Genomic DNA, 21,250 nt, shown 5'->3' with positions numbered 1-21,250 from the left:
ATTAGAAATGACCAGTAAAGCGAAAACAAATGAGAAACAGTAATAAATATATATATTGATATAGTCTGTATTTAATACATTTATATAAATATAAATTTATTTATTTTTACAGCTCCTTCTCTTTTTCCCTCTATTAATTACTTTTTCTGACTTGATCTTGATAATATTTATATTATGTATATATTTAGCAGTACATTGATTGGCCCAGTTTTACTTACTTTTGTTCACTTCGTCTGTTTCAATTTCCCAAATCTTTGATGAAACTCTGCCAAGTCGAACTGCCAAATGTAAGAAATTATGTCGTCACTTTTTTTTACTTTTAGATGAAGTGGTGCAGCCAAAATAATATTTTTCCACAGTGCACAAGGCACTGAATAACTCAATTTTTTTTGTCATAATTGAATGAATGGGGATAAGAGGGGACTTTATACGTACCCCTGGCTGGCTTATGATGGGGTATTTTCATTACCCCTGTATTACACTTTATATTTACAGTGTGTTTAATAATTAAATTAACATAATGTTTGTTTTGATTTGATCTTATATAATATTCTTCTTTTTGGAAAACTTTAAAGTTCCATGTTTCATTAAACTGGATTGGCATTAGATTGGCATTAGCTACCATATAAGGTGGAAGGATCTTTCATGCATGTATCTATGTAATCTATATTTGCACATTTTAACAGCCTTTGTAGGTAGTGGCTGATACACAACTAAAATATTTCCAACGTTAAACAAAGACCAATTCATGGTATTTCTCCTAGTGGTGGGAGGGGTACAGCCAATTGGTCACACCCTGAATTTGTTACTCAACTTAAAGTATAACTGTGAACAAGTTTAGTGAGAATCAGATGAGGTTGCACTGGGTAGGATCGCAGGTTGCCAAAAAAGGTGAACAAACAAGTAAGTAGGTAATATCTCGAGGGTTACGATCTGGGGCTGGGTGGTCCAACTGAAGTTGTCACCCAAAAAATAATGAACTGACTGGAGGTTGAAGGGAACTTTAAATTAACTTAACAAAATGCAACTTTTTTTAAATCAATATGCTTATTGTAATAACTTCTAGAAATTGTAATTACTTTTTACCCCTTAAGGACACATGATATGTTTGACATGTCATGATTCCCTTTTATTCCAGAAGTTTGGTCCTTAAGGGGTTAAATATCGGCTTTAAATATTTGATTTTTGTAAAGATTTCATTGAATATCTTTGGGAAAAGAATATTAAATAATGTAAAAACTGAAACAATATTATACAGAGCCACTCTATGATGTGAAGTTGACTTATTATTCTATATTGAATTGCAATCATTAGCCTTGTCTCCATTCTTCAGTATTGTCCTAAAATAGAATAAAAATGAAAATAGTTATGCCAGGAGGAATGCATATAATACACATTCTGGTAATAGTTTTTACTTAATAATGCTTCTCCTATAAACTCTGTAAAGATGAAATTCTTAGTTGACTGTCAGGAATACAAATTACAACCCTAACGTTTTGATAATGGTTTCTCAGACACTTCTCCAAATATTCTTTTTTCCTAATTATTCTTATTTTTTAAAAAAATTTTGCCTCCTTGGTTCAAGCTGGATAGATATAGATGTAAAAAAAAAAAAAAAAATGAAAAAATAATCATGCAGAGTATATAGAGCTGGGGTGCCCAAAAGGTAGAAACCTAGATGTTGTGGAACTACAACTCCCATGATTCTTTGCTTTAGAATGACAAAGCATCATGGAAGCTGAAGTTTAAAAACATCTGGGGATCTATCCATTGGGCGCCCCTGATATTGAGTGACTTCAAAGCTCTCACTCTGGACATGTGTTACGTAGTGTAGTTTTATATTTCAGAAAAATAGTTGACATGGATATGTATATTTGGGATCCCTGTATGCTAAAATACATATCTTCACATGTTGAAGTTTGCACTTGTTATTACAGTAGAATGTAATTGTATGTTTTATTGCGAACATTGGAACCATGATGTTGTAAGTATCTGATAAGATACACATACATAAATTTTCTATAGAATTGTTAAGAAACCTAGTTTTTCTTGATCTGTATGGTATGTGCTTAGCTACGCGGCACAGTTTTGTCCCTGACAACTTGGTTGACCCACTTAAAACCTAGGTTACCTAGGAAACCAGACTGTCCCTTGTGCCAGCGATGACTAAGACGTAGGAAAACGAAGATGAATGATACACTGTGACTAGTTTAACCCATCCCTAATCAGCTGCAGCTCTGCTATCACATAGCAGCTACACCCGTGTACAATGAGAGGCTGCAGGAGAACATCACATCCACTGGCACATCTTCCTTTCATCCACTTTAACCAATGTATCGTGGTGGGAACTATACTAACTCAACAGAAATAAACCAAAATAATTACGGGATGCCAAAGAATGCTGAGAATGGACAACAGTTCAAATAGCCTGCTGTTCTGTGGGTCCCCACTCAGATCTCAAGGTGGTTTTAGCTCATCTTGTATCATTACAAAAAGAACAAGTCCATTTGCCCATCAGACTGATCCCACCCACATGGGCAGAACAGATCCAAAATGCAGGCCGGCTCTCTCTGCACGAGAGATACCGCTACCCCGGACGATCGTTCCCAGTACTACTTCTATACAGTAAATGGTAGCTGATATTCAAAGCTCAATGACAAAGGTCAGCTGGGATAAGTAAAATATAATAAACATAAATGTTGAAATAATGAGCTAAATAGACATTCTGTAAATTCTTCATACTATTAAATTGCCAAGTTACCGTATATTTTGCTGACAACAACCTTATATTAAAAAAAAAAAACAACACAACTTTGCTATTTAAGGTTTGCATTGCTGCAAAATAACCATGAATTAAACATTAGTAGAGCAAATCCACTTGTCATAGGCAGGGAATAGTAATCGGTTTTATTTCTCTTCTAATTGGGGCTTATTTTTACCCCTCCTAAGCTATCCCCATGTGTACCCAGGGCATTGGGTTGACGGAGTTAATGTGCCACGTATTGTTAATTGTTTTCATAAATTACAAATTAAAGACAAAAAATAACAAAAAGTTACAAATATGAACGTCCAAAACAAATATTACTGTTTCACCAGTCAGTTGTGTGATGTTGTTTGCGTTATTGCAGTGTGCAGGAACATGCCATTGGTTTCCATGGTGATTGCTCCATGTTTTGCATGTTGCAGTGTAGGTAAGGACGAGATAAGGCAACAACCTGCGTTGCTGTATAATATTGTACATTAGCATTGCTATGTGTATTGTTAAGCATTGTATGGTAATGAGATGTCCCTCCCATCATAATTATATCTATTCCGGGAGTAATGTGGGTGTAAGGATGTTAGAACACCTTGTGGGATTCATGGAGAGGACACAAAGTTTCTTTTCAGAAAAGATTTCACAACATTTACAATCCCAAAAAACAAAAACAAAAAACACATTTAGATGTGAGAAATTACTCAAGTCCATATGAGTCTATGAATGACTATAAACAAAAATATAACCTAGAAAAAAAACCCATAAAATACCTTAGATTCATTTTTTTTTGTCAGCCATTATACTGAGACTTTAACCTCGTGTATTTTTTTTAACAATTAAACAAATTTTTGTATCGCCTAAATATAGGTATGACAGGAATATTATTACACTGAATTCATGGTCCAGATCAGGGGTAGGAAACCTTTGGCGTTACAGATGGTGTGGACTGCATCTCCCCTGAAGCTTTGTCAGCATTATGGCTATAATGGCATTATGGGAGATGTAGTCCACAAGATCAAAGTTGTCAAAGTTGCCTAACCCTGGTCTAATGACATGCATGTAATGTTGTAGTCTGTCATTCCCCTGCTCCCATCTCCTGCTGTAATAGAATAGTGATGGTCGGTACACTTGATTTTATATCATCCTTAAACTTTAATTCCTCACCGTTCAGAGCCACAGAAGTGAAGAGCCACACAATGCCTGTGCTTTACAGTCACACTTCACATGTTTTACTTCATTTTACATGAGTTTCTCCTGCCAGAAATAAAACGAAAACCTTTTGAGGGAAAACCACATTAAATCAGCACAAATTGGGAAATGCTCAGAGGACATTTTGTTGTTTAAAAATATGATAAAATATGATAAAATATATGCATTTTGAGCTTACGGATGCAATTAAAGCGGCAATGTCACTGTCTGTGGACTGTGCATAATTTCGAAAGACCCCGATAGTGAGGCCGAGGGTCCAGGAGGGGGCAGGCAAAGGTGAGTTTTACTTACCTGAACCTGTCCCTAGTGGCTGCTGCCATCCTCTTCCAGTTGGTCATCTAATGCTTCTTGCGCTTCAACATCAAAAGCAGACCCTACTTTGTCTCAGTATATCTTTTAACTGGGTTGGAATTTCAGTGAAATCACAACACAGTCAATATGAGTATTTTATAAAGATTACTATAGCACAGGGGTTCCCAATTAATTTTTCCAGTGGAACCATTTGACATAGTATACCAACATTGTGGAACCCCTGAAAAAAATTTGCGCCGTAGCTCAAACCTTTTCTTAAGTGGCTTTTTTATTACTATTTTCAAATAATTTTCTCATAAACTGTTTAGTCTTATGATACTCCTGAAGCTTTTGCTTAAAAAAAGCCAATGTCTTTATCTTTGTACTCCGCGTGGTTTTGCTCAACATGACGACATAATTTAGCAGGTGCTAATGAACTGTTTGGCAATATGTTCTTGCAAACTAAGCATTGTGCATGAGGTATATTTTTATTTCTGGCACTTGTGAATCCAAATGACAAGTAGCTATCATCATATTTTCTTTTCTTTGTTTGAGAAGAAGATTAACCAGCAATGTGTGCTTTTTTTTTGACTTGTCACTTGTCTCTGCTATTTTAGGAACAGTAGATACAACTATTTCGGGCATGTCTTCTGGATTTTTTGTTGTATCTTTTTTCTCAGTTTCTATAAGTGCCAAACAGGTAGAAGTAGTAATCATTTTTCTCTGAAAAGTTCTATGCTTTAATCAGCTTTCCAAATTCTTTATTGGTAAGTTCTTTATTGGTAAAAAAAAAAAAAAAAAATTAAAAAAACACTTTGAAAAATACAGATCTCACAACCTGACTGAAAAGGATGCTGATTTTGATAACACTCTTAGAAAGAACTGAACTTAAGCAAGATTTTTGAGTTAGATGTGGAGCAAAAAGATTTGAACACTTTGAAAAATACAGTTGCTAGTTTCTTGCCCCTCACCGAGTCTTTTAATGGCCCTGACCGAGCCTTTTAATGTCTCTTACAGAGAATTTCAATGCTCCTGTCAGAGTCTTTCAATGCCCTTTAAAGAGTCTTTCAATGCCTCTGACAGTCTTTCAATGCCCCTGACAGAGCCTTTTAATGTCAATAACAGATAATTTCAATGCCCCTCAAAGAGTCTTTCAATGCCCCTGACAGTCTTTCAATGCCCTTGACAGTCTTTCAATGCCTCTGACAGGGCCTTTTAATGTCCCTTACAAAGCCTTTTAATGCCCCTGACAGAGCCATTGAATGCCCCTGACAGAGCCTTTTAATGTCCCTGACAGAGCATTTCAATGCCCCTCAAAGAGTCTTTCAATGCCCCTGACAGTCTTTTCAATGCCCCTGACAGTCTTTCAATGCCCCTGACAGAGCCTTTCAGTGTCCCTACCTAACAGAGCTTCCTATTGCCCTACCTAACAGAGCTTTTTATGTCCCTACCTAACAGAGCTTTTTATGTCCCTACCTAACAGAGATTTCTATGTCCCTACCTAACAGAGCTTTTGATGTCCCTACTTAGCAGAGCTCTCTATGACAAAGAGCTTTAACTATCAGCTCCACTCTCTATCACTCCTCTACCACGAGTGATAGAAAATGGCGGACGGCAGGGCTGGCTAGCTGACTGCTGGGTGGATGGGCTCTCTCACGGCCGAGCTAAGTGGCTGGCTGATGGCAGGGCGGGCTCTGGCGGCAAGATGTGCTGACGGCAAGGCGGGCTGACAGCAGGGCGGGCTTAAGATCGTGCTCCCGCGATCTCTGCTGTTTCCGAACTTCCAGGAACAGCAGGTAGCAAAATGCCGCAGAACCCAAGAACAAAATTGGGAAACACTGGGATTGGGATCCTTGCGAGGACATTGGGATCCTTGCGAGGACCTCACAATCACATGGCCGGGTTAGCTGGCTCAGGCATTGCCAGCCAGCAAACACTGGCCAAAATTGGCGTTTTTTGCATTTCTCACACACAAACAAATACTAACGCTAACTTTGGCCAGTGTTTGTGACCAAATGGCTACTAAAAAAGACTGGACATACCCCATTTGCAATACCTTGGGTTGTCTACTATTGCAAATGGTATGCCATTATGGGTGTAAATTTTATTCCTGGGCTACTATACAGTCCCAAAGGCAACTTAACCAATCTGGCGAATTTCAATTTCAAATGTAATGTGCTATATTTGATCCTGTAACTTCCCAAAACACCATAAAACCTGTACATAGGGGGTACTGTTTTACACGTGAGACATCACTGAATACAAATATGTGTATTTTATTGCAGTAAAAGCAAACAGTATTATGACATTGACAGTTAAAATTTCATGTAGAACTAAAAAAATAACAAAATTTCTTATTTTCGCCCAGTGTTTTCATGTTAAATTATGTTTCATAGCTAAATATTTGATATTAAATGAAAGCCCTGTTTCCTCTGAATAAAATGATATAGAATAAGGGGGGGGGGGTGCATTTAATAGGAAAGAGGTGAATTACGGTTGGACAGACATATAGCGCAAATGCCAGGTTTTGTTTACGTTTTGTTTTGTTCACAACGTGTACATTTGGCTCAGTCCTTAAGGGGTTAATCAAACATATGCAAATATATTGTAAATAGTATATTGCATAGTATTCAGTGACAATGTGAATATATAACTAATTTTAATCTGAAAGTCTAAAAATCAAGGAAATATGATATAATGAGAGTTTACCATTTCATACTACTTGACTTGTTAAAAAGATCCCCCTTGTTATCCACAATCTACATTTTCTTCAATCATTAAATAGGTTTGATAGCCTACTTAATACTATGTATTTTTCTAATCCAACAGACCAAAGGAATCTACAAAGCCATCTACAGTTAGTACAATAAGGGAAGCCAGATACCTGGTTCCAGAGCTCTTAGAAGAACCAGGACTTACTAACAGCAGTCGGTAAGTCTTTCTTCTTTTATTTTATAATATATTTATATAATCAAAAACGTATGGTCTAGTATAGGGCCACCACTGGGAGCAGACCAGGGTTTCTAGGGGGATGCGATTGCATTTTGGCTACCAAATACATACTTGTCTTGAAAGCTTTGCATCCTGGAGATCTAGAGGGAGAAGTAAGAGATTATTACTTCCAGTACTATACATTGGGTATATACATGCATATTCTAAGGGCACCAAAATATGACAGTATTACCTTGTGCACATAATCTAGGCAACAGTAGAACCAAAGGAAAAAGAAGAAGAGAAAGTTATGGTTATGAGAGAATAGATCTATTGTTCCCTCGTTGATTTCACAAGGGATTAGCCACATGGATTTGCCTACAAGTAGAAGATTTGTAACAAGAGTTACAAGTATTTATGCGAGAAGCCCACGCCATCTTATCGTGACGGAATATGGGCTTCTGTAGGGGATGAACATGGAGGTACTTTCCCATTTTGTCAATAAAATTTAGTGCTGCTTCATAATTGCCTGAAGCATGTGGAATCTAGCCAATGTGAACATTCATTGAAATTGTATTGAATACACACAAAAATAGCTAACGCCTACGGACAACCCACTATTAATTACCACCTGACTCTATTAGCCACCCATTATGTAATATTTATATACGTTTTGTATTATTGAATTGTTGTAATAATGAACACGTGTTTTTCTACAACTACATCCCATTCAGTCTGTAGTTATTCTACTCTATAATTTTATATTCCTTTTTACCAGTCCAACTTCAGAATCAGGAAACAGAACTACGACCAGAGAGACGTACTACGAAAGTCCAAAATCCGAGAGGAGCAGTTCACCCAGGTAAGGAGTCAGTGCATCTTCTATAGACATGTCTGTAAAACTTTTTAAGCCATTAAATAATAAAACAAAATAACAAATTAAAGTGAAAAGCAGGATGAGAGAGGAAACAAAAAAGAGAATTAAGAAAGAAAGTAGGAAAGGGTAAAAAAAGTGAGGTCTTTCTACTGGTTCTCAGTACTCTAGGGTAGGATGAATGAGAATGCATCTAGAAAGTGACTGGCAAATAATTAATGGACTATTGTTATATATGTTTGATTTGCTATTTCACTGCATATATATATTTCTAATCCAACAGACCTACTGTAAGTAGTACAATCAGCGAAGCAAGATACCGAGTTCCAGAGATTCTAGAAGACCCAAAACCTAATACAAGTGCTACACGGTAAATTGTTTCATCGTTATATGCATGGTTGACTCTCAGGGTTATTTACTAGGGTTAGAATTGTTGGGAATTCATAAATTTACAAATCCTCAAATGTAAATGTAAACCATTTTTTATTCTGAAAGTATTATATAGTGTAATTTACATGAATGTGAATACTAATTAAATTGAAGAAGATAGGTTCTAAGCTGTGATTTAAAGATAAAATAATATAGGTTTATAATACAGGTAAACCTTCATTGCATACAAATAATATGCAGTGAATATTGGAACATAATAAAGCCAATGTTCAAATGAGTCTGGTGATTATAAATCCGTGTGACTACAGCTCATGGCAGTACAATGAGAGGCTGCAGGAGAACGTCACATCCACTGGCACATCTTCCTTTCATTCACTTTAACCAATGTATCTTGGTGGGAACTATACTAACTCAATAGAAATTAACCAAAATAATAACAGGATGCCAAAGAATGCTGAGAATGGACAACAGTTCAAATAGCCTGCTGTTCTGTGGGTCCCCACTCAGATCTCAAGGTGGTTTTAGCTCATCTTGTATCATTACAAAAAGAACAAGCCCATTTGCCCATCAGACTGATCCCACCCAAATGGGCAGAACAGATCCAAAATGCAGGCCGGCTCTCTCTGCACGAGAGATACCGCTACCCCGGACGATCGTTCCCAGTACTACTACTATACAGTAAATGGTAGCTGATATTCAAAGCTCAATGACAAAGGTCAGCTGGGATAAGTAAAATATAATAAACATAAATGTTGAAATAATGAGCTAAGTAGACATTCTGTAAATTCTTCATACTATTAACTTGCCAAGTTATATTTTGCTGACAACGACCTTATATTAAAAAAAACAACAACACAACTTTGCTATTTAAGGTTTGCATTGCTGCAAAATAACCATGAATTAAACATTAGTAGAGCAAATCCACTTGTCATAGGCAGGGAATAGTAATCTGTTCCAGAAGAGCCACACAATGCCTGTGCTTTACAGTCACACTTCACATGTTTTACTTCATTCTACATGAGTTTCTCCTGCCAGAACTAAAACGGAAACCTTTTGAGGGAAAACCACATTAAATCAGCACAAAATGAGGACATTTTTGTTTAAAAATATGATAAAATATATGCGTTTTGAGCTTACGGATGCAATTAAAGCGGCACTGTCACTGTCTGTGGACTGTGCATAATTTGCAAAGACCCTGATGGTGACATCGCCGCCGAGGGTCCAGGAGGGGGCAGGCAAAGGTGAGTTTTACGTACATGAACCTGTCCCTAGTGGCTGCTGCCATCCTCTTCCAGTCGGTCATCTAATGCTTCTTGCGCTTCAACACCAAAAGCAGACCCTACTTTGTCTTAGTGAAAACACAACGCAGTAAATATGAGTATTTTATAAAGATTATTATAGCAGGTGTAGGGTGGGAGATTGGCAGTGTCGCTTTAACTACAGAATGTGCATATGCATTGTCTTCAAAGTTTATTCTAGTTTATTTTAATCAAACATATGCAAATGTATTGTAAATAGTATATTGCATAGCATTCAGTGACAATGTGAATATTTAACTCATGTTAATCTGAAAGTCTAAAAAGCAAGGAAATAATGATATAATGAGAGTATCGTGACAGAATATGGGCTTCTGTAGGGGATGAACACGGAGGTACTTTCTCCCATTTTGTCAAAAAGATTTAGTGCTGCTTCACAATTGCCTAAAGCATGTGGAATTTAGCCAATGTGAATATTCATTGAAATGGTATTGAATACACACAAAAATAGCTAACGCCTACGGACAACCCACTATTAATTACCACCTGACCCTATTAGCCACCCATTATGTAATATTTATATACGTTTTGTATTGTTGAATTGTTGTAATAATGAACAAGTGTTTTTCTACAACTACATCCCATTCAGTATGTAGTTATTCTACTCTATAATTTTATATTCCTTTTTACCAGTCCAACTTCAGAATCAGGAAACAGAACCACGACCAGAGAGACGTACTACGAAAGTCCAAAATCCGAGAGGAGCAGTTCACCCAGGTAAGGAGTCAGTGCATCTTCTATAGACATGTCTGTAAAACTTTTTAAGCCTTTAAATAAAAAAATAAAAAATAACAAATTAAAGTGAAAACAGGATGAGAGAGGAAACAAAAAAGAGAATTAAGAAAGAAGTAGGAAAGGGTAAAAAGTGAGGTCTTTCTTCTGGTTCACGGTACTCTAGGGTAGGATGAATGAGAAGGCATCTAGAAAGTGACTGGCAAATAATTAATGGACTATTTTTTTATATGTTTGATTTGCTATTTCACTGCATATATATATTTCTAATCCAACAGACCTACTGTAAGTAGTACAATCAGCGAAGCAAGATACCGAGTTCCAGAGATTCTAGAAGACCCAAAACCTAATACAAGTGCTACACGGTAAATTGTTTCATCGTTATATGCATGGTTGACTCTCAGGGTTATTTACTAGGGTTAGAATTGTTGGGAATTCATAAATTCACAAAATGTCAAATTTGAAACCAAAATAGCCAAACCTGAAGCTGATTCTGAGCATTTTTTTTGCAATTCAACTGTTTTAGCCTTGCATTTGAAATTCACATTTGATTCCTGACAATGCTAACTTTGGTAAATAACCCGGTCTGAATTCTTGGGTGGAGAGAAAATAATGTAAAAACAAAGAGATGCTCATGAGAAACACAAAAAACAAAATGGGTTGAAATGAGAGTGACAGTGAGATGATGAAGGGAGAACATCTGGAAATTTAGATAGAGGGGGTTAGAAAGAAAAGAACAAAGCGAAATAGATAACAGTAATCTGGACTTTAAAGAGGTAACAATATAGAAATATAATATATAACCAAAAAACAGAAATAAGACCCCAAACACGTGAAAAATATAAGCGGTAAAATTACCCTTCTATAGCTTTTTAGATTGTAAGAAGATTCCTCGTACCTTCTTCACTTTAAGAAAGAATTGGTTTTGAGGAAAGATAAAGGAAGATGCAGAAGCATTGTGGTGGATTGTGAAACTGACTCTATGGAGAAAAAGGAGAGTACATTATACGGGGAACATAAGTTAGAGAGAGAGGAAATCCTCAGAAAGAAATAAAAAGATCTGAAGCAAAGAGAAGATGTTTGCAGCAGAATATATGGGAGCAGAGGCTTTACTAGGGAGGAATTTCGGGGTTCACCCTAGACATGGGGTTCTTTACTCCCGGATCTCCATAGGTGGTGGAGAGGCATCAGGATACCTTTGTTGTTTTGTTTTGTTTTATCTTTACACATCAGGGAGCTGATTCTTAATGAAAGATCACTGGTATAGTGCTCATTCAGGCAACTAAAGGGGAAGGGGTGGTCCATTCCTAGGTGACAGTCTGGAGAGGGATGCTGTGAAGCGCTGTACTGGAAAGCTTCTATATTGTTTACATAGTGTGGCTAGGCATTGATTACCTGGCAATGCGACATCTGCTTGTCTCCATGTTGTTTTTATTGAAATCCCAGCTTCCATAGATGGCATGATTTGCCGCAGCGATATAGCTCCTGGGTTGCAGCTTTGTGGTAGGAGTTTATCAGGATTTGCTTTGATCTCAAGCCCCAGATGTTTCTGGAATCTACGAATGCCTCTGTATGACAGAACAAGAAATCTCTAAAAGGGCAGGAGCAGTGGGGAACATGTTTATTAGGGGGTAAATTAGTTATTCGTCTTTTCATTTTGTACTGCCATTGTCACCATTATTTGCTATCTCTTACCTCCAAATTCTATCGCGATTTGTTTTGCTATGAGCAAATACACACATTCTATGTATAAATGCCCAGCACACACATCCTTGCGGTCCTGCATACTTACAGTGGAATGTTACTAAAATGTTGCAGCTCATGTATATGGTGCCTCTAACCATAAAGGTATTTATATGGATCCCAGCAAACCATAAGTATTGCTGTGGATCCCAGCAAGCCAATCTACTCACATTATGCAATCCTTCTATACATGCTTATGGTGAATGTGTTTCCAATGTAATTACATCCAGTTCCATCTGTACTCGGTAAATCCATGATAATATTGTGTTTCTTTTCAACAGGCCCATCTCAGATTCAGCCAACACAAGTGTAACAACCACAACCAGAGAGACTCGTTATGAAAGTTCCAGACCATCAGTGGATGTGAAGTCAGAAAGAAGCAGCTCTCCAAGGTAAATATCCAACACATATCCTACAGAGGAAATGACACAATCGAACAAAGCACTAAAAATCCCCAATAACTTGCGTTAGTTGTTTTCTTTCTTTTTAATATAATGCTTTGCTTTTTTTTAAAGGAGCACCAATGCCTTTTTCTAATACTATAGTGCCCTGGAGGCCATTTAGTTTACCATCCCCCACCTGCAGGAAAGCCAAAAGTACTTTGACTTACCTTTACTCCCTCATAGCACCCGTCTCTGCGGCTGACCTCGCCTCCCTGGCTGAGATCATCGATTAGAGGATTGATAGGAAAGCATTGGGAGGCTAGTGTTCATGCGTGGCAAAACACAGCATTGCACCAATCAGATGGTCTCTATGGGTCTTACTCTGCTATTTCAGCGGAGGTGCCTCTAGTGGTTGTCACAGTGACAGCTGGAGGCATTTTAGCCCTGCAATAAAAGCATTGCTATTCTGAAGGACAGCAATGTTTTCAACTGCAGGGTTAAAATGGTGGTTTTGTGGCACCCAGACCTTTTATTTGAGATAAAGTGGTCTGGGTGCCTACAGTGTCCCTTTAAATGTATATTAATACAATTAGCAATTGATATCACAATTCAGTTTGTGGTCTTTGTTTCTCCTCCTCCTATATTCAATGACAGAAATGGGCAGAGCGTAGAACAATAATTGTCAATGAGCCACAAAGTGACAGATCCCGTTTAACCTCATATTATATTTTAAATTCCACACAATGTGCCTATTGCAAAATATAATGGACTGTAGAAGTAACTACATTGCTGAATATTTTGAAATGGCAGTGATCAGAACTTTAGTAGAGAGAAAGTATAATATATTTTATATATTTGGGGATATTTTATACATTTTTAATACAAAGTGAACAATAACTCTAATTTTAGGCCTGCACCTCGTTCAAGAGACAGTGCGAAAACTACAGTGACAGAGTCGAGTTATAAAGTACCGGAAAATCTAGATAATACCATGCTGGAATCAAGCCCTGCCAGGTAAATTTGTTTTGTTCTGCCAAAAACATTATCATTCATTTATCAATGTAAGAAAATAGAATTTGTCCTATTACAAATAATTCCAGGTTACATAAATGTGTAAAGCGTAAATGATCATATGATTTCGTTGAAGTGAGCCCCCGATAGAGCTGATTCTTAAAGGGACTCTCCAGTGCCAGGAAAACAAACCGTTTTCCTGGCACTGCAGGTCCCCTCTCCCTCCCACCCCCATCCCATGTTGCTGAAGGGGTTAAAACCCCTTCAGTGACTTACCTGCATCCAGCGCCGATGTCCCGCGGCACTGGGTCAGGGTTCGTCCACGCACCTCCTCCGCCGACGTCATCCGGTGGGGGAGGCCTATTGAGAATGCGCGGCCGCCGGCGGGGGAGACCTACACGCGACCTACATTAAAAATGCTTTCAATGCTTTCTCATGAGGATTTCAGCGACGCTGGAGGACCTCACATAGCGTGAGGACGTCCAGCGACGTTATAGCACACTTTTTATGTGCTATAAACATGGAAGTGCCCTGTAGTGGATGTCTAGTAGACAGCCACTAGAGGAGGGGTTAACCCTGCAATGTATATATTGCAGTTTATGAAAACTGCAATATTTACAGTTGCAGGGTTAAGGGTAGTGGGAGTTGGCACCCAGACCACTCCAATGGGCAGAAGTGGTCTGGGTGCCTGGAGTGTCCCTTTAAGTCATTGGGCATTGCTACCAGACAAACACAGAGTTATTTACTAACTTGAGAATTCATAGTGAATTAAAAGTGAATTTCAAATTTGAGAATTTTTCAAGTTTGGCTATTTTGAGCTTACTTTTAAAATTCACTTGATTTCCCACTTTAGTAAATCACCCTGTTACTTTATTTTAACAAGGACAGGATATGAACAAGGTTACAAGTCCCAGTTAAATTCGGTGCAGCAGTGATAAATGTGCTAATCATTTCTATCTGCTTCCTATATGGATTAGATGTAATTAAACATTGCACTCCAGTAATAATTTGGATTAGCACCTTCTGTTCTCTGGCGCGTTTTTTATTTCTCCTGTAAGAACTTGCATTCACTAATATATACTACGTTTGGCTACAGAGTAACTAAGGAATCCTTGTCTAAGCGTTCCAATGAGCTATATTGTAACGGACCGTTTCACTTACAAGAGGATAAAACCCAGTTTAGGTGATAATCCCCTTTCCAGATGCACAGGCAGCTACGGCAAACACCATTCTCCCGACTGGAACCACACGAACACTGGGACAGCTGAACAAGAAAAGCAGACATCGGCTTACACTCCTGGCAGTCAGCAAACAATCCCATTCCCCCAAAGAACGAGACGACACATCGCTTTGAGGGTTAAGCAAGAACTCTAGACTGGGACACCCAGTCTGGCTTTTATTTCCAACTCACACATACAGGCCACACCCAGGGGGAGGCATAAAAGAACCAATGACATAGATGTTACCTCCCACACATCCCCTCCCCTTAGTGTGACACATAATCCCATTATGCATACAGAGTAAAATATACTTTTACACAACTTTCATAACTTTAAAACCATACATCACATTCACATAAAAATACATATCCACAATCAATCCATTCAGGGGAACAACATATTAAAAAATGGCATGAATCCGACCAGGGGTTTAAAAGTTACTAAAAGTATATTTTGGGCCCTGGCTTGCAGCATGGCACAATCTGGCTCAAACAGAAGTAAAACATCCCCCACAATGCATCCCGGCTTCCTCCCTTCTGCCCTGGAGTTAATTGGAGAAGTAATCCAATTATATAGGACTAGAGTCAGACTCCATTAACCACATGGTTGCAAAAAGACAGTAAAAGACATAAAATTACATACTGATACATTTAACACATAAAACACACATTTCTACATATCCCCAGTTTAACTGAACACATAAATACCTACATAATATTTAAGACAGTATTACTGTGATATGTTACAAAGTCTTAAAGGGACATTAGTCCCAAAAGTCCCAATATGTCCATCGCTGATTTTAAAGGGCCAGTAGCAGCAATATAAATTATTACATGCCCAAATATAGTGTTTATAGAGCAATATGTCCATGGGCCGTAGTCGCAGGGCAGGAGGCTAGCAGCCAGGCCTCTCCAGTTCACAGTGGCGAAGCTGGTTTCGCCACATTTCTCCCCTTTGCCAATTAGACTAATAGGGTACCTGACTTTCTGCCGGTCAGTGCCCTGGTTAGTCCAGCAACCCACCCACGAAACAGAAATAACAGAGCAGCCCACCCACACTAACCGGTTACTACATCTGGGTGAGGAAGGATTTTGTCCAAGTTCTGGTGTTTCACCACTGCTGGGTGGGAGACGGGTAGGCTGCCTTGGTGGGTTGCTGAGGGGGCAGAGACCAGCGGTACTCTGTCCTGTTGCCAGCACTACCACGGGAGTAGTCTGGTGGGCGCCTGGTTGCTGGAGACTGGCTGTCTCCCCTTTAGGTGCACAGCTCGACTGCCGGAGGGGGAGACCGACTGTCTCCCCTTTGGATCCATCACACTGAGGCTGGGGAACAGGACCGACCGTCCCTATCCCTTGTGCTGTAAGTGCAGAGACTACGGTCCCATCTGCACAGTTGTGGGGCTTAACATCTCCCCTTGGTGGGTTAGGTTGCCGTGGGAGAGAGGGTGTAACAAGTTCCTCTCTCTGGATGGCAAACTGCCGCTGGGGAGAAAGGATGGCACCTTCTGCTCCCTGGGGTACACACTGCCGCTGGGGGGGAAGGATTGCACCTTCTGCTCCCTGAGGTACACACTGCCGCTGGGGAGGGAGGACGCTGCTCTCCTCTCCCTTCACCTCACCCTGCCTTCCTGGCACATCACTTTGTTGCTGGGGGGCAGGAACAACAACCTCTGCCCCCTGTAACTCAGCCTGCCGCTGGGGAGGATGGATGACACCATCAGCTCCCGGAGACACACACTGCCGCTGGGGAGGAAGGACTGCACCTTCTGCTCCCTGGGGCACACACTGCCGCTGGGGAGGGAGGACGCTGCTCTCCTCTCCCTTCCCTTCACACTGCCTTCTTGGCATATCACTTTGCTGCTGGGGGGCAGGAACAACAACCTCTGCCCCCTGTAACTCAGCCTGCCGCTGGGGAGGATGGACGACACCATCAGCTCCCGGAGACACACACTGCCGCTGGGGAGGGAGGACGCTGCTCTCCTCTCCCTTTACTTCACACTGCCTTCCTGGCATATCACTTTTCTGCTGGGGGGCAGGAACAACAACCTCTGCCCCCTGTAACTCAGCCTGCCGCTGGGGAGGAAGGACAACACCTTCATCCCCCTGGGACACACACTGCCGCTGGGGAGGAAGGACGGCACCTTCAGCTCCCTGAGATACAATCTGCCGCTGGGGAGGAAGGACGACACCTTTAGCTCCCTGGGACTTACTCTGCCGCTGGGGAGGATGGACGACACCATCAGCTCCCTGGGTTACACACTGCCGCTGGGGATCTGGGCCGACTGCCCAGCATCCCTGTAGGGCCGGTAGAGAGACCTCGGTCCCATCTCCACCTGCCTGTTGTGGTTCCTCACAGGACCAATCTATGAGGACCCCTACTTCGGGTTCTTCCTGCCGCCTCGGGGGGGGGCGGCTAACCTCCTCGGATGCAGCCTCTACTCTGCTGCTGTACCACTCTTCCTGCTCATCATACTCTTCGTCCATCTTTGAGTTTTGCTCAGCCATGACCTGGTTCCAGATCCCCTGGAATGTGTCCATGGATATATAACCCCCATACTGGGCCACTTGCTGCCTCACCTTGGCCATAAAATCATCTTCAGCGTCAGAGCCTTCCATACTTGTCTGCTCCAAGTCGTTGGATACCTCTGCTGCCAGGGGCGCTGCACGAATGCTAACGTTGCCCTCAATTTGTAACTCCAAGGAATTGGTGTTCTGTAGCTGTCCTTCTGGCTGTGGGAACAATCCCGCAGCTTGTTGGTTCCTCTGCGTCGTTCGCAGCATGAGGTACGCCTGTACATCGTTGTAGACCCGGTCTGCCATCCGCTCCGCTCGGGCCGGTGAGAATAGAGCCATCCTGCTCCTATATTCCCTGGCAAACTCGGATTCCTCCTCCTCCCTCGGAGGTGCTGCAGCAGCTGCGACTCTGTCTCCTTCCATTTTCCTGATTTCCTTTGTAGATAGGGTCGCTGTACGGATACTAGCGTTGCCCTCAATTTGTAATCCAGAAATGGTGTTGTCTGTAGCTGTCCCTCTGGTTGTAGGAACGATCCCACCGCTGCCACCAATTGTAACGGACCGTTTCACTTACAAGAGGATAAAACCCAGTTTAGGTGATAATCCCCTTTCCAGATGCACAGGCAGCTACGGCAAACACCATTCTCCCGACTGGAACCACACGAACACTGGGACAGCTGAACAAGAAAAGCAGACATCGGCTTACACTCCTGGCAGTCAGCAAACAATCCCATTCCCCCAAAGAACGAGACGACACATCGCTTTGAGGGTTAAGCAAGAACTCTAGACTGGGACACCCAGTCTGGCTTTTATTTCCAACTCACACATACAGGCCACACCCAGGGGGAGGCATAAAAGAACCAATGACATAGATGTTACCTCCCACACATCCCCTCCCCTTAGTGTGACACATAATCCCATTATGCATACAGAGTAAAATATACTTTTACACAACTTTCATAACTTTAAAACCATACATCACATTCACATAAAAATACATATCCACAATCAATCCATTCAGGGGAACAACATATTAAAAAATGGCATGAATCCGACCAGGGGTTTAAAAGTTACTAAAAGTATATTTTGGGCCCTGGCTTGCAGCATGGCACAATCTGGCTCAAACAGAAGTAAAACATCCCCCACAATGCATCCCGGCTTCCTCCCTTCTGCCCTGGAGTTAATTGGAGAAGTAATCCAATTATATAGGACTAGAGTCAGACTCCATTAACCACATGGTTGCAAAAAGACAGTAAAAGACATAAAATTACATACTGATACATTTAACACATAAAACACACATTTCTACATATCCCCAGTTTAACTGAACACATAAATACCTACATAATATTTAAGACAGTATTACTGTGATATGTTACAAAGTCTTAAAGGGACATTAGTCCCAAAAGTCCCAATATATCCATCGCTGATTTTAAAGGGCCAGTAGCAGCAATATAAATTATTACATGCCCAAATATAGTGTTTATAGAGCAATATGTCCATGGGCCGTAGTCGCAGGGCAGGAGGCTAGCAGCCAGGCCTCTCCAGTTCACAGTGGCGAAGCTGGTTTCGCCACATATATCAAACCTGGAAAATGTCTTCCCTTATTACAAATTAGTCTGTGTATTTCAGTTAGTTACATTTAACCAGTTAAATGGTTATTTTTGAGAAGTTTTATATCAAATGACCAAGATTGACGATTAATTATATTTTAAGGTATTGGCTATTTTGGGGGGTTTTGTCACTTAATAGAGGGTTACATTGTACTGCAACATTCAATATCAGATGCTTGGCCTACGTTCTACAAATTATACATATATTGAGGTTTAAGAAATTTAGACGTTATACACTCTATCGCGTTACTGTTTATCTTTACCCCAGTAACCTCTGGTTACTGTGTCTCTGCAAACATTTATGATAAAAAAACTCCAGAGTATTCAGCTTCTCACACTGAGCGACGTCTACGTCACACATTTGTTCAAAATATCAATTTTAGTGCATTACTTAAATATGTACTAACTCACAATTAATTAGAATTATAGTCCACATTGTTTGGTGACTAAGTCATTGTATACATGAAAGCATTAAAACAATAAATCAATGAGTAATGTGGCCTGTTTCTATTATCTTTAAATAGTTTTTAAGAATGTTTTCGCAGTTTGTTTGTCAACGCGTTTCGGATGCCATATTCACAGCGCATGTTTTTATTGGATACTGGGGATTTTATTAGAATTCTTCAGTTCCTTTTTTATCTATCAAATATTGAATACGGTTATTTCTTTGTCCTATTACTAACACTTTTGGTAAAGATAAGTATTCATTTGCAGTTTGGTTCACATCATATTAAACGGTTATCTGAAATATTTACTGATAGTGAATCGCAGAGGCCAACAATTTCTTCATAGTCTGATGGAAACTCCTATTAACCTGTTTCTGTTTATGGATATAACTCCTATTAACCTTACTGGGAGTTGTTCTTTACATAGACACCACACAATCAGTTTTGACATGGGTGTTTGTTTTTGGCCTCAGGACAAATATCTAACCCTGTTAGAAGATGGATGGCTTGTCCTCTATGTTGGGCATGACTTGTGCATATTATTGGATGGTTTTTAACATTCTCGCCATACTTCATTTTGGTGTGGTTCACTGATAGGAGTTGTTTATCAAAACCGGTTGCTCCAGGACATTCCAGTTTGTCACATCAAGTAAAAGGCATTTGGTCGCTTATAATTATTGTGTTTACTGTTGCACATTGTACATTCCTTTTTTTTTATTTTTATTTTTTTATTTATTTTTATTAAAGGAACACTATAGTTATTAGATCCACTACAGTTTAATGTAGTGTGTCTGGGGCATGTAGCCTGTCTCTGCAGTGCACTGTCCTTTTTGAGAAATTCATGTGCAAAGTACATTTTAGGCAATGACTTCCCTGGTAGAATATTAACCAGTTCATAACCCAAATTAAACTGCAGTGAGGATAATAAAGCTATTGAGAAGATCCCATAATTCCTCAGAGGTACCACAGAAACATGCTTTGTATATGGTGCCATGAGATGGCCTTGACTGACTTATTCCATGTATTACCTTGGACCCTGTATTGCAGCTGACTTCACATTTTTCTATTAGAGCATGATCCATGGTAGCACAATTACTTCAATGCCAAACATTGCACAGACATAATTATACTTCCAAAGACATTGCAAGAATTACTATTAAGTTCGGTAATGGTAACCTGTATGTATCAACCGTTGATTAGAACTATATATATATACAATTAACTTTCCTTTGAATTGTACAATAACTTAGTACTATCCTGGTTTTGTTTTCAATAGTGGGAGCACACGGACCACTATAACCACTACTAGATCCACAGATCCAAATTACACAGAGTTCCTGGACAATAATAGCTCCAGATCACTAAGGCAAGTATTGCAAGAGATCTTCATTTTGTTTTAAAGCTTCACTGCTTTATTCGTCAATCGTGCTCTAAAACAACAGAGCGCAGTTTTACATTTTTAGGAAGCAGTTTGTAGTTGTGTTGTGTTGAGGTCTCTGCAATCTCAGTTAACTCTGGTACACATTTCAGCTTATATAAACACACTATAACACGCCATGTTTAGACCTGGTATGTTGGTAAGACATCAGACCTAAGTATTCCACTCACTCCTACAATTAAAAGGGACACTGTAGGTGGCACCCAGATCACTTCATCTCATGGTGTAGTGTCCCTGTCACCCTTAGTCCTGCAATGTAAAACACTGCCGTTTTAGAGAAACTGCAATGATTACATTGCAGGACTAAGACTGCCTCTATGGACACTTCCTGGTTGCTAACTGACTTTTGGTCGCATAGCTGATGCTGAATGTCCTCATGCTCTGC

At 39.9% G+C, this 21,250-nt stretch overlaps 1 protein-coding gene across 2 annotated transcripts in view; it reads left to right on the top strand.

The window, feature by feature from the left end:
- The window catches only part of ZNF185 (zinc finger protein 185 with LIM domain), a 108,566-nt gene that overhangs the window by 77,066 nt on the left and 10,250 nt on the right, over positions 1-21,250 (top strand). Inside the window, exons 28-35 of one of the 2 annotated variants that reach the window (XM_063431910.1) lie at positions 7,085-7,186; positions 7,965-8,048; positions 8,344-8,430; positions 10,400-10,483; positions 10,777-10,863; positions 12,523-12,633; positions 13,534-13,638; positions 20,704-20,844. In XM_063431910.1, coding sequence (XP_063287980.1) covers positions 7,085-7,186; positions 7,965-8,048; positions 8,344-8,430; positions 10,400-10,483; positions 10,777-10,863; positions 12,523-12,633; positions 13,534-13,638; positions 20,704-20,827 — 784 coding nt within the window. In that variant the 3' untranslated portion in view covers positions 20,828-20,844. Of the gene's footprint in view, positions 1-7,084; positions 7,187-7,964; positions 8,049-8,343; positions 8,431-10,399; positions 10,484-10,776; positions 10,864-12,522; positions 12,634-13,533; positions 13,639-20,703; positions 20,845-21,250 lie in introns of those variants that run through there. The other variant, XM_063431909.1, reaches the window with a different exon arrangement.

This window comes from Pelobates fuscus, chromosome 9, assembly GCF_036172605.1.
Source record: "Pelobates fuscus isolate aPelFus1 chromosome 9, aPelFus1.pri, whole genome shotgun sequence".
Classification (NCBI taxonomy): domain Eukaryota; kingdom Metazoa; phylum Chordata; class Amphibia; order Anura; family Pelobatidae; genus Pelobates; species Pelobates fuscus.
This window is presented reverse-complemented; position numbering and strand designations above follow the sequence as displayed.